Raw genomic sequence first — 12179 nt, 5'->3', positions numbered from 1 at the left:
TCCTCCCATAAACATATGCTTGACACTTTGCAGACATTTTACAGGCAAGGTTGGACACTCAGGGCTTATCTCTGTGTTGACAACCACCCTTTAGGCCCTGAGCACACTTCAGCTTTCACAGGACCAAAAAGGAGACAGGAAAGCATTGCATTAGTTTTAAAAAGGGAGCTGTATTGTCTGCCAGTACATGTAATGGATTTGTCTTTATTCTCAACGCTGGACTCCATCAGCTTGGACAGATAAGAGTTTTTGAGTTTTGCTCTCCCTCAGTCCCAGATCCAGCTTCCCTCTATATGTTCATAACAGCAATCTGACTGCAGGTAGCAAAACTGTACTTGAAAGAGTGCATGTTTTGCAGTGACCTGCCTGTCAGGAACTGTATTTCCATCTCTTTTTCTCTTACAATATTTCCTGAAAGCCTCATAATTGAGCTAAACATACTGCTGCTGAGTGCTCAAAATGGTGACTCAAATACAGTCATTTCTTGCCAAGATATTCCTTCTGTCCCACTCCTCTATTAGCTATGAACTCAGCTATCAAAAAAGGGAAATCTTGAAAAACTTACCAGTAGATGTACTTGTGAATCAAGTGCTCTGTTGATTCACCATAAAGTATATGCTGAATTACAGTCTCTCAGGGAGATAATCCAGAAAATCAATGTACAACCAGAGCAGGTATTACAAGTTTTGGTTTCAGTACTTTTCTCATCAAGGCCTTAAAAAAACTCAGTAAAATATTTACTGATGTGTTCAAAGCTACAGAAAACTCCCCAAAATCAAAACACAACCCAAAACATATGGCTATAATATGTAAGGCAGAAGTAAGCAACACATTGCACAGGAGATTCCAAGGCACAAACACAATTAAATCTCAAGAGGTCCAACATTCATTGCAAAAGAATATTCATAGCGCAGTGAGTGCTGTGTATGCCCACAAGAGATATCAAATGGATATACAGAAGGTGCTTAGCTGGGCTCTAACACAGCAGAGCAAAGCTGCCATCATCCAGAACAGGCAGCAGCTCCCTTCCAGCCATGCAATTGCATGGATTTGGGATGCTTTCACAGGTTAGACGTACATGTAAAAACACAAATTTTGTTACTAACCTGGCCTCAGCAGGTCTCATTTCTAGCATCCTCATCTTACCATACTTCAGCCTTACAATAGTGCTAGTATTATATGCTATATACTAGCATGCCAGTATGCTAGTATATGCTATATGCTAGTATAGAGCCAAGCTATGACTCTTGTCTAATAGCTTCACGTCACCTCTCTAATGTGCAGTGAAATACAGTGCTGTGGCTGCAATACCTGTGCAGCAAACAGCCAGCTCTCTCGGAGAAATCATTTCTTGAGTTAACAGCATTCTGCAAAGATCCAGAGTGTAATTGGGTAAAGAATTCCCAGCTTCAGAATCTTTCAAAACTGGAAAAGACTGGGGTTGGTGTCCCAAACCTACTGGGTTACTGTTTTGTTTGGTTTCCTTGGCAATGACTGTCAGTTACTCTCTTTTCCCATACAAGGTCAGAAAAAACTCCAAAACTCAGCCACCTCAGGATATTTCCCAGCATCTGGAAAATTTAGGGCTTTAAAAGGAAAAGAGAGGAAGTGTTTGGTGAGATAGTGGAAAACTTCACAAAATGAGGGAGGGAATTTCTAGAGAAGAGGTAGTTTCTGAGAAAAAGTGAAGGACAGAGGAATCAAAGAAGAGGACATAGTAACTGAAGAGCTGCCAGTCAGGGTATCAAAGTGGACATAGGAGGTGGCAGGAAAATGACAGATGATGACGGAATAAAGCCCGGCTATGACTAAGCTTCGTACACAAATGGATAGAAAGGGGCAAAGGTGCTGCTGTATAATGTTTGTTAGACAATCACTCTTGGCATGCAGGCACCATTTAAATACAAGCACCAGCAGTCACTTTAAATTTTCCCTGCTACAACAACAAGGGTAAAAACAAAGATGAAGTTTTATTTAGCTCACTGTTACCCTTTGGCCTCACTATCTGACACTTAAAATAGTCCTTTTATGGACTAATCTCAGCAGCCACAAATAAAAGAAACGGCAAAATAAACCAACAGATGTCTGGGTCTCTTATCATAGTACTGTTTTCCCAGTTGTTAGATCATTCTCCCAGACCTTTTCTGAACTTGATTTTGGATGGTCCTTCTGAACTGTAAGTTTCTCTAATAATGGTGTACTGGTGCCAAGTACAGAGATAATGTCACCTCTCTACTCCTACTCAGTATTTCCATGTACATGTGCTTTGCAAAGACTGCATTAGTCTTTTTAGCATTAACAGCACACCATGAGCTCATGTTCAGCTGATCATGAACTCCTCTCTTCCCCCTCCAAGTCTCTCTCTGTGAGTCACTGACTGGCAAAATAAAATCTCCTATCCCGTTTGGTTTCCAATTTATGGTCTGTAGAATAGTCACAATGCTAAAGACATGTGCTTTGCAACAGGATTAAACATAACATTTTGTTAGGAGCGTAAGGAATGAAATCTATCTTCCTACATCTCTCTGCTTTGCAATGTTCTCATGTCTAAAAGGGTGTAAGCGTCTGAGCCTCTTGGTCCTGGAGAGATCAACAGGGTCACTTTTCCCTATCCAGGTGGGTATTTTAACAAAACAGACTTGAATAAGATGAGACTTTTGTCTCTCTGTCAAGCCTGAATGAGGGAGGACAGAAGTCTCAGACCTAGATCGGAATTGCACACTGGCAACACAGTCATGCAAGCCTCATTTTCGTAAGAGACAAGACTATATATCCGAGACTTTTTTGTGCTAAAAAAGTCTTGGCTAAAGTTACTGCTCACTAGTTTTGCTGTGAAAGATAATAGCTGCATTTTATTGGCTTTGCAGACTTAAGCACATCATCCCCTTGCACTATGTCCCAGCCCAGGTGGGACAGAGAGCAGGAGGCATCCCGGGTCCTGCGGTCCCCATGGGACACCCCACCGCCCTCACCCCCGGGCAGCCAACATAGGCCTGAGAGAGCAGCAAGGGAATGGAAAAACAAAGCTTTTTTTTTAAATTTATTTTCCACATGGCTCATTCCCCCTTCAGTTTCTCCTGCTCACTCCCATTTCCTTGAAAGGAGGAAAAAAAAAAAAAAACATGGAGGGAACAAAACACGACAAAAAACCCTCCTCATAAGTGCCCCCCCCCCCCGCCGGACAGGCGGCCTCGCGCGCGCTAACGGCCATTAAAACCCAATTTCGCGCCCCGCCCCTCGCCTCCAGCCGAGCTGTCAATCACCGCGCAGTCCTCTCGCGCATGCGCGCAGCCGCTTCCCTTTGTCTCCCCGCGCTTTCCCCATCTCCCTCCCCCGCCCGGCTCCTCCCGGCCCCGCCCGGCCCCGCGCGCGTCACGCGGCGGCGGCTCCGCAGTCACGTGCCGGGGGCGGCGGCGGCGGTGGCATGGCGGCGCCGGGCCGCGCCTCGCGGGCCGTCGCAGGGTGGTGACGCAGCGGCGGGGCGCTGCGGGGCGCGGGGAGGATGGGGCTGTGAGGGCGGCCGCCGCGCTGGACACCCCGCGCCGAGCGGGAGCAGGTGGCGCCGCGCCGGGGCTGCGGGCCGCGCCGGCCCCGCCGCCGCCTTGGGAGTCGCAGGAGGCGGTAAGGAGCGCGGCGAGCGAGCGAGCCAGGGCGGCCCCGGGCGCGGGCCCCCGCCCGGCGGGCCCCCGCCGCCCCCTAGGCCTCGCGGGGCCCTGCCCGCGCCGCGGCCGCCGCTGCCCGCGCGGTGCGGCCTGTGGGCGCTGGGCCCCCGGCCGGGGGCGCCGGCTCGGCTCGGCTCGGCGCGGCGCAGCGCAGCCCAGCGCAGCGCAGCCGAGCCCATCGCGGCCCGGCCCGGCAGGACCCCTTTGTGTCCTGCGCGCTCGGCGGGCAGCGCGGGCCGCCTCGGGGTTCGCGGCTGCCCGGCGTGCGGCTCCGGCGCTGACACGGCAGGGCTGTTAAAGAGCAGCGACCCGCGCTGCCCCTCTCGTGCGCTGGAGCCGGGTCCTCGCCGGCCCTGCGCCCTGTCACCCTTTCTCCTCCGCGGGAGCCGGCGTGTTCAGCCCTGAGCTGCTCCGTGCTTCACAGTAATGAAAGTAATAGTAGATTAGAAGTTCACACTAATAAAGGTAATAGTCGCCCAGAAAAATAATTTTTGAATAGTAGCTGAACTAAAAAAATAAAGGCCCTTGGAGATGAAACTTACCCAGTGCTGTGAATGAGGCTCAAGACTGTTTACAAAGCTTAAACATGGCTTTTTTTTCCTCTTCTTTTTTTTCTTTTTCTTTCTTTTTCTAATTTCATGTTACCTGTCCTTTAGGCCATGGCCATCTTGCCATTTAGATTTTTTGTAAGACGTTTCTTTTTTGTTCTTGTTCATGACCTTTTCCACAGCAGAGGAGAGAAAACCCTTTGGCTCTAGGTTACTCTGATAATGATGTTCCAAAAGGATGTCAGGGAGTTGCAATATAGTGTAGTATCAGTTTTTTGTTCCAGGATCTTCTTGCTCCAGGGTTAGTCTTCAGGTTGGTGACTGTCTTTAGGCAGGGAAAGAAATCTGAATACAAATGCGCAAACCTTTTCAAATGCTTTTTTTTGGTCTTGACAGATTTTTGTTAACTTCCAGTAACCAAGCAGTTAATTGGCAATAGGAACGTAATGTGCTTTAGTAATTTCACATCTGTTCCCAACCTCTGGCGTGTATTTGCTATCAATGATGCATTTTAAAACAACGTTGTGTTTTAATAATAATCTTTTTTTTTTCCTTTAAAGGTAGTGGAAAAGAAAATATCAAGATGAGTAAAAAGCCTCCAAATCGTCCTGGAATCACATTTGAGATTGGTGCTCGTTTGGAGGCACTGGACTATTTACAAAAATGGTATGGAAGACACTGTACGGTATTTGCTAAGAACAAAATTATTTTGTGTGTGTTGTAAGTTATGTCATCTGATTATAAAACTGAGTAATTGCATTTCACATATGAACTTTGTGAGAGTCCAAATACTAAATCTGTTAAAATGATTAGATTTTAGGAAAATAGTCTCTCTTCAGAAATCAAACAAAGCATTTCTGTTTTGTTTTTTTTTTTAATTTCTTATGCAGTTGTATTAAGAAAAAGGCATTTTCAGAGTAGTGTGGAATGCAGTGTCATGTGCAAGATGATCAGATGTGTTAATGTGGCAAACTTCAGTGACCAAAGACTACTTTTATTTTAGTCTGAAGGTATGCAAATGCATTTATATTGTATTTAGTAATCAGACTTTGCAGGTACACAAAACTGATTTTTTTGAAAAACATGCTTAATCAGAATTTGTTAAATAGGTAAGTATGATCATATTTGTATTGAACAGTTGGAGGAATGAAGAGCTTAAAATTGTGACTCTGCCTCAGCCAGGCATAAGAGTCAAGATTACAAGCTGCAAATCTCTGGACACAAAGACCATGCTACACAGCCCAGATACTGTAAAAAGAGTTGTTCTCTTGAAAGACAAATTCTTAGCCAAAATTTAGTTAACACAAGTGAGTTAAATGCATGGGATATGCTGGCTGTGTTATTTCAGTCTGCTGTTTTTAAAGTGGATGACACAGGTAGTTGACGCTTCTCTCCAGGTGGTTTTTCTTAGCTGCTATCGATGATTGATAAGGACTAGGAAATGTAAAGGCTTTTGTTGTGTTTTTACAGAACTGAGCGTGTTCTTGTTCATGTCAATGTCTGATCCTGCTAATCCCAAATTATGTGTTAGAGAAATCTGCATTTTGCAGATTGCATATGTTTACTCCAATAGTTTCGTGCTCTGTAGAAAAAATTGGGTTAAATGCCCAGGTTTCTTGGCACGTTTTACCTGTTGGGCTTTAATTTTAACTGTACAGAAATGTTTGTTTGAATAAGCAGGTCTTTAAAGGAAAATATGGTTTAAAGAGCCCTTCTTATTTATTACTATGGAGGGGATTTTCAGCTTACTGTATCTTTAACTGAATGCCAGGATAATGAAACTGTCTGAGTAGTGCTATAAAAATAATAAAGTAATTTTAATAAAGCTGACTTCTTATAGGACCTCCTGTGACTAAAGATAATGGGTTAATATAATAAGCTAACAAAAGTTAATACCTAAAAATTTCTTCAGATTAATTGTATCAGAACAAAATCACTAAATATGTATATAGCTTTTTTTCAGATTCATCCAGCTTTCCAAAGGGTAGGGTCACCTGTCAGTTCTGGAGTGCCTGTCTAGATTTGCGTGGGCCATGTTGCAAAGTGCACAGCTGAGTACTTGGTATTTTCAGGCAGAATAGGATGTATTCTGAACTTTCCAGGAATTGATTTCTCAGCTGGATCACCAGTAGAAAAGGTCTAGTTTATGTGAATGTAAACTTCTGTGATACTGTATATAGGAGCAGGAAGTTAATATTAAAATTTGGCAGTTACAGCAGCATTCAAAACAAGCCTTTATTGGAAATGAAGTCAATGAAGTTATATTCATGTAAATAAACACAGCGCTTGTTAGAGAAGGCCTGCTGTTTTATTGTTATTAGGGTGACAGAGTCTAGAATAAGTCTATGTTATTTTTTTCTTAGTTGTCTGCCTGTTGCACAAGGGGATGGCAGATTTTTTTTTTAAATTGTTTCTATATATAAGCAGCATGCATTCCCCTTGGCTGCATGCAGAAATAGAACATACTCCAAAGAAACATAATAAAGAGATTTCATACAAGTTAGGCAACTCTATTTTCTAACAAAGCAAAAATCGAAGAGCAGAAATATTGCTTAACTCAACTTTCTTTCTACAAGCAACTGAGAATACTTGCTCAAAAATAGTTTCTAAAAGGATTTTCATTTTTTCATTCTCTGAAAACTTGCTGTCGTTTAAGCACTGATACAAATTACATGATATAATGAACTTTAAATGTTAATAAATGCTTCTAGAAAAAAGAAAAAAAGCCCACTACCTTCTAATAAAGTGCTGCCTGCCCCTTTTTGCTTTCTGAGACACTCTTAGATTTTCATCAGTGTAGTAGTTACTGAAATGCATCTCATGAAACTTGCTGTTCTGTTAGATGGGTTTCTTAAACTTCGGAAAGGATATTGTGTACCTTCACTATTTATTGCTTGAAGAAACCATTGTTTTTTAATGAGGAAGTTTTTGCATACAGTGCTTGGGTCACCAGTGTCATTTGACTTGTACAAATACTGAACAGAAGAAAGCCTGGTCAGACAGATCAGCAAGGAGAGGCTGTCAAACTGTGTTTATTTTTGGTGGTGTTTTGCTTTATTGTGGAGGTAACTGCATTTATTTCCTTTGTAAAGTGAAAAACATAGTATATTGTTACAAGGGAGGTCATCTAACATAATGCATTTGTACCACTTGTTAAATTTAAGCCCAGCCAAAACGAACTATGAACTGCAGTTCTGTTCAAAACCCACATGATCATCTGTCATCAGATAGTAGGTAAGGTGGAACTGACTGATAAAAGAAGATTATTAAATAAATAAAAGATGCTCGGAGGCCTGGAGCATGTGCCCCATGAGGAGAGGCTGAGGGAGCTGGGCTTCTTCAGCTTGGAGAAGAGAAGGTTTTGGGGGGAACCCACTAGCACCTACAGCGAGATAATCAAGAAGATGTAGCCAAGCACTTCAGTTCTGCATGGGGGAAGGAGAAGAGAGAGCAGGCATAAATTGAAACAGGAGAGGTTCAGGTGAGATGCAAGGAGAAACTTTTTCCCCATGAGGATAGTCAGGTAGTGGAGCAGGCTGTCCAGAGAGTTTGTGCTGTCTCCGATCTTGGTGGATGAGGCCCCTTCCACGTACACACCCCGCACCCTGTCACTGACAACGCAAATGGGTATTTAAGATATTGAAACAGCAATAAAACTGCACGTATCTGCAAGCATATGAATATTTGCAAGGCTGGTTCTTAAGCTGCTACCTCCCAGGAGTATGACGTACAGTTTGTATAAAATTGATGCATTTCTGGACTTAAAGGTACATCTCTTTCTCTATTGCTGTTTTCAGCTCTCTACTGGTTGTCCCATAGAAAACCCTTACTAGTGCCAGATTTTGCTCAAAAAAGTGATGATTCTGACTATGGATTTTTATAATTGATTATAAAAATTTAAACTATAAGTTAGGTAATGAAGGAAGTATAGTTAAATGTCCTTTGTGGCAGTTTTGGAGTGGAAACAGCTCGCTTAAGTAGGTTAGTTATCAGAATAACAGTACTTTGGCTTGATGTCTGGATGGATTTTTTTTTTTTTCTCAATATGGAGGAGATACCTGTTAAAGCTTTTTCCCCTTAAGATTTTGGAAAATATTGTTTTGTACGGTCCTTGCTTTGAATTTCAGTTGACTGGGATACCTGACAGCCTGATATTTGAAAGGATTGTGAAAATTCTGCTTTTTATTGATATAATGAAGGCTAAAAGGTGGGGAGTTAGAAATAAGTGCTTGCAGAATTTGCAGATGCAGGAAGACTGTTTACAGAGAGGTCAGAATGGAATGTATTTAGTATTATATCCTCTGAGAGATGGAAGGAAAGACTTTTTATCATGAATTCAGGAAATGTGTGTCTGTTTCTGGATTTTCTGTAGGTGTGGACTTAGGCATATTGCCTAGCGTTTTTGCATCCGTTTTTCCATCTCTTAAAATAGTTGCTTTCTTACTTCACAGGGTAATTTGCTGCTTGTTGATCACTTTTGAAGGGTCAAATGGAAAACATTGTTGTAAAAATGCAAAGTATTGTTCTTGTGTCCATTAGTATCTGTTGGCTGCATTGGAGAAAATGGGTTTTTGAAGGTATTTTTACTGTGAAGAAATGAAAACTATGACATTTACCACTTAACTTTTCCTATTTGTGTATCTGAGCACGATTGTCTGACCAATGGTACCTCATTTAAGTTATGTAAGCTGTGTGAATTTTGCAGCTTTACAAATAAAGTTATGTAATTCTCATGGGTTGGAATCCCTGGAACTTGAGAATGGAGAACAAGCTTTATGTAAATCAAGCAGATATCATCAGCTAACAATTTCCTGCTCTCTAAAAAGGATTTGAAATTTGGATGAGACTTTATTGGGATTATTAAATATAATTCCAGCATGCTTGCAGACTATTGGTATTAAAAAAAAAAAAAAAAAGTGCAGGCTATTGGTCCTTCTTACTAAAAGAACACTTGCATTATTGAACAGGAATGCTGTGGGGTTTTTGTTTTGTTATTTTTTCTGCAAAAGGTAAAGACCTTTTTCTCAGTCTTCAAAAGTGTATTTTTTTGTTAGATTGCCCTTTTACAATTTCTGCTAGAGGAACCTTGGCAAATCTCTTAGTGTGGAGTACTGGGGGTAGGTGTGTGGGGGAAATAACCTGACTGGTAGGTAGCTTGCCCTTAGACATCATCACGTTTCAGTACTGTAAAGCATGTTTAGATTCCCCTTTGTAATACTTCTTCATAATGCCCACTTGTAGCTTTGCAATCAAAGGAACGTCTTCATATAATTCATCTTCTCTATCAGACATAACCATTTTCATACTAATTTTTTCCAACAGAACAAACATCAACATTGCTCATATTCAGCAAAAGCTTTAGTATACATAATGTGAATTATCAAATCTTGTTAGTGCAGCTCTGGATAGAAAGTTAGTTATTGCTTGAAAATTAACAGAAGAACTTGCTAAATTCTAATGAGGAAAGTTTGAGTACAATGTCAAAAGAACAGGTTTTTTGAATCTCAAAATCTTAATGCGATGAGCAAATGTTATCCAATAAAGAAAAATAAGGACTTTTTGTCATTTCTGCATGCGTTGTTACTAGAGTTCTTAAAACTTATATATATATATAATTATTATTTTTGCTGCCTTTTTTCCTTTTATTGGCAGGAAATACATACCTGCCTTTGAAACATTTGTAGAACTTCGCAATTTATGAAATTGTTTTCAGTAAAAGTACAAAGACTGTAACATCAAAAGAATGTTTCTGTGTAACGTAAAATTTGCAATAGTAAACTCTGCAGTATGTATGCAAGTATAAAAAGCTACTTTGTTCTTTTTCACTGTGGGACCAGTATTATGAAATATTACTCTTTATACATATTTGTGGCACATTGTGTGGCTAAATTTAGTGGATGTTGAGGGTAACATCTTGTTGCTAAATCTATACAAAGTTATTTTTGGTTTACTTAATAACCAGTCATATTATAGCCTGGGTAGTTAAGAGATTAGCTAGTCTTCCATTTCTGAAGATTGGGGTTGAATGCAGGTTTTGGTTTTATTCATCTTGCAACCACTGTGCAGCTGGTCAACTTAATAACATATATTTAAGAAGCATAATTTATTGGAATAAAGCTGTTTTGTAATAATGACATGATTCTCACAAGATTTAGCTTTGAAAAAAATTTAAACAATTTGATTAGCAGAAATTGTTTGCCAAAGAGAAATAAACCACTAAACACTTGCTGCTGGTTTTGCTTAGCTTTGCCAAGTGATCCCTAATGAGACTAAATACTTTGCATCTTTTGTTAACTGATGCTAGGTTTGTTCTTTAATTTTTTTGAAATATATTAATGTCCTGATATGTGGCTTGTTGAGTTTTCCTTAACGTCGTCTTCATTTTTATTTGTCTATAAGCTATATTCTGTATTTCACTCCCCCCCCCCCCCCCCGGTTTTCTCTTTCCAAGGCGTTCTACTGTATTTTGCTAGTTCATCCTTCTTGTTTTCTTATGCAGACGGTGCTTGGATTTTACTGCTGATGACCAGATGATTAAACCTACCAGCCATACAACAATAGAAACGTAGCAAGGGAACTGTTCTAAGACAGTGCCCTGGTGAGCACATTACCCCTTAGATGCCCAGAAAAAGATGTCCCCTTGACTGATATCCCTGAATTCTGTAAAGTAGCCTTAATTTTATATCCCCTTCTTGCTGGTCTCTAACCTGAACTTTCCTCCTCTAGGGAGAAAGAGCACCATCTTTTTTTGTCCTTCATTTCACTACTCCAGTTTCAGTGCTTGGGTGTAAGCTCTTGTTTTTAATTGTTGCAAAGTGGAACCTTCTGTCCTCTTGCATTTCTAGTATTTTTTCTTCCTTCGGTCTATTAAATACTTTCTACATCATCCTTTACTACTAGTCAGAACTCTTTCAAGTAACATTCTTACTCATATGTTTCCTGTGTTAACAGTGTATCAACTTTTTCCTCTGCTTGGCCGCTCTTTCTGCTTGTGCTGACACTTGTTGTGTAGTTTTAAGAAGCTTGAAATCAGAAGACCTGGGAAGACCAAGAAACTAATAAGATTATATTTGGTTAACTTTGTAAGAGTAGTGGCCTGAAAACTCCTAAGAAGAAAGCGTCATTGGAGCTTAGGAAAACCATCCCTTGGTTCATTTTTATTTTTTTTGAAACCGTGCTCAAAGTTAATAAACCAGAATGTTGATAATGGGATTTGGGTTTTGATTTTCAGTTTTGTTTTCTGTTTTGTTGCAATCTATCATCAATTTCACTGTCCTCCTTTGATTTTGTTGTTGTTGTTGTCAGTCTCCTTTAGAGGCATTAGGGGGTCTCTCTTGTTGCTTCTCTGAAAAGTCCAGTGGAGTTCTTATCTTTAAAAAGAATTGTTGATAGGCTGGCAATGGAGAGTCTGCAGTTTGAATCTGAGAAATTGATTTTTCTTAAGTTCAGTGAAAAGAAGTTAGGAACTTAAGGAATGGCTATGAAAATGTTTTGCATTTCTGAAATATATGGATGAGAGAAGAGCAACAAGAGGTGTACTGTTTGCACATTCTGATGTGGGGATAAGATGTGATTGAAGTAGCTGCAGTAGTAACCTAGCAGGTTAGCGTTTTTCTCACTCTGCAACTCTCATAAGTCTGAGATATTTAGATGTTGGGAAGCTCTGTATAGTGCCGCTCCTGAAGAAGCAGGACTGGAAAATGAGTCAAGTGAAAGAGCCAGTTGAGAGTGTGGCACTTTTTTGTTTTAATGTTCTTTTCCCAGTAGTCACCAGGAAAGAAGGAAAACCTGTGCTTCTTGAACTTCTGTATCTTAATCCGAATGTAGTATTAAAGATTCCTTTGTCAGCAACCTCAATATTTTGAAGAGAAAGTATTTGCAAAATAGAAAATGTTGACTGGATTCCTGTATATGTCAATAGTATTCTTGGCTAATGGAATATGTGGTAGGACTGGATGTTGGCACACCA

At 40.7% G+C, this 12179-nt stretch overlaps 1 protein-coding gene across 9 annotated transcripts in view; it reads left to right on the top strand.

Moving 5' to 3' along the window:
• The first annotated feature begins 3520 nt into the window (after window positions 1-3520).
• The window catches only part of PHF20L1 (PHD finger protein 20 like 1), a 57809-nt gene continuing 49150 nt past the window's right edge, over window positions 3521-12179 (top strand). For 6 of the 9 annotated variants that reach the window (XM_067290142.1, XM_067290146.1, XM_067290141.1 and 3 more), the window contains exons 1-2: window positions 3521-3621; window positions 4771-4876. In XM_067290142.1, the coding sequence (XP_067146243.1) occupies window positions 4794-4876 (83 nt within the window). In that variant the 5' untranslated portion in view covers window positions 3521-3621; window positions 4771-4793. Of the gene's footprint in view, window positions 3622-3973; window positions 4128-4770; window positions 4877-5100; window positions 5221-10709; window positions 10809-12179 lie in introns of those variants that run through there. The other 3 variants (XM_067290140.1, XM_067290143.1, XM_067290144.1) reach the window with 3 other exon arrangements.

Source organism: Apteryx mantelli, chromosome 2, assembly GCF_036417845.1.
Source record: "Apteryx mantelli isolate bAptMan1 chromosome 2, bAptMan1.hap1, whole genome shotgun sequence".
Classification (NCBI taxonomy): domain Eukaryota; kingdom Metazoa; phylum Chordata; class Aves; order Apterygiformes; family Apterygidae; genus Apteryx; species Apteryx mantelli.
This window is presented reverse-complemented; position numbering and strand designations above follow the sequence as displayed.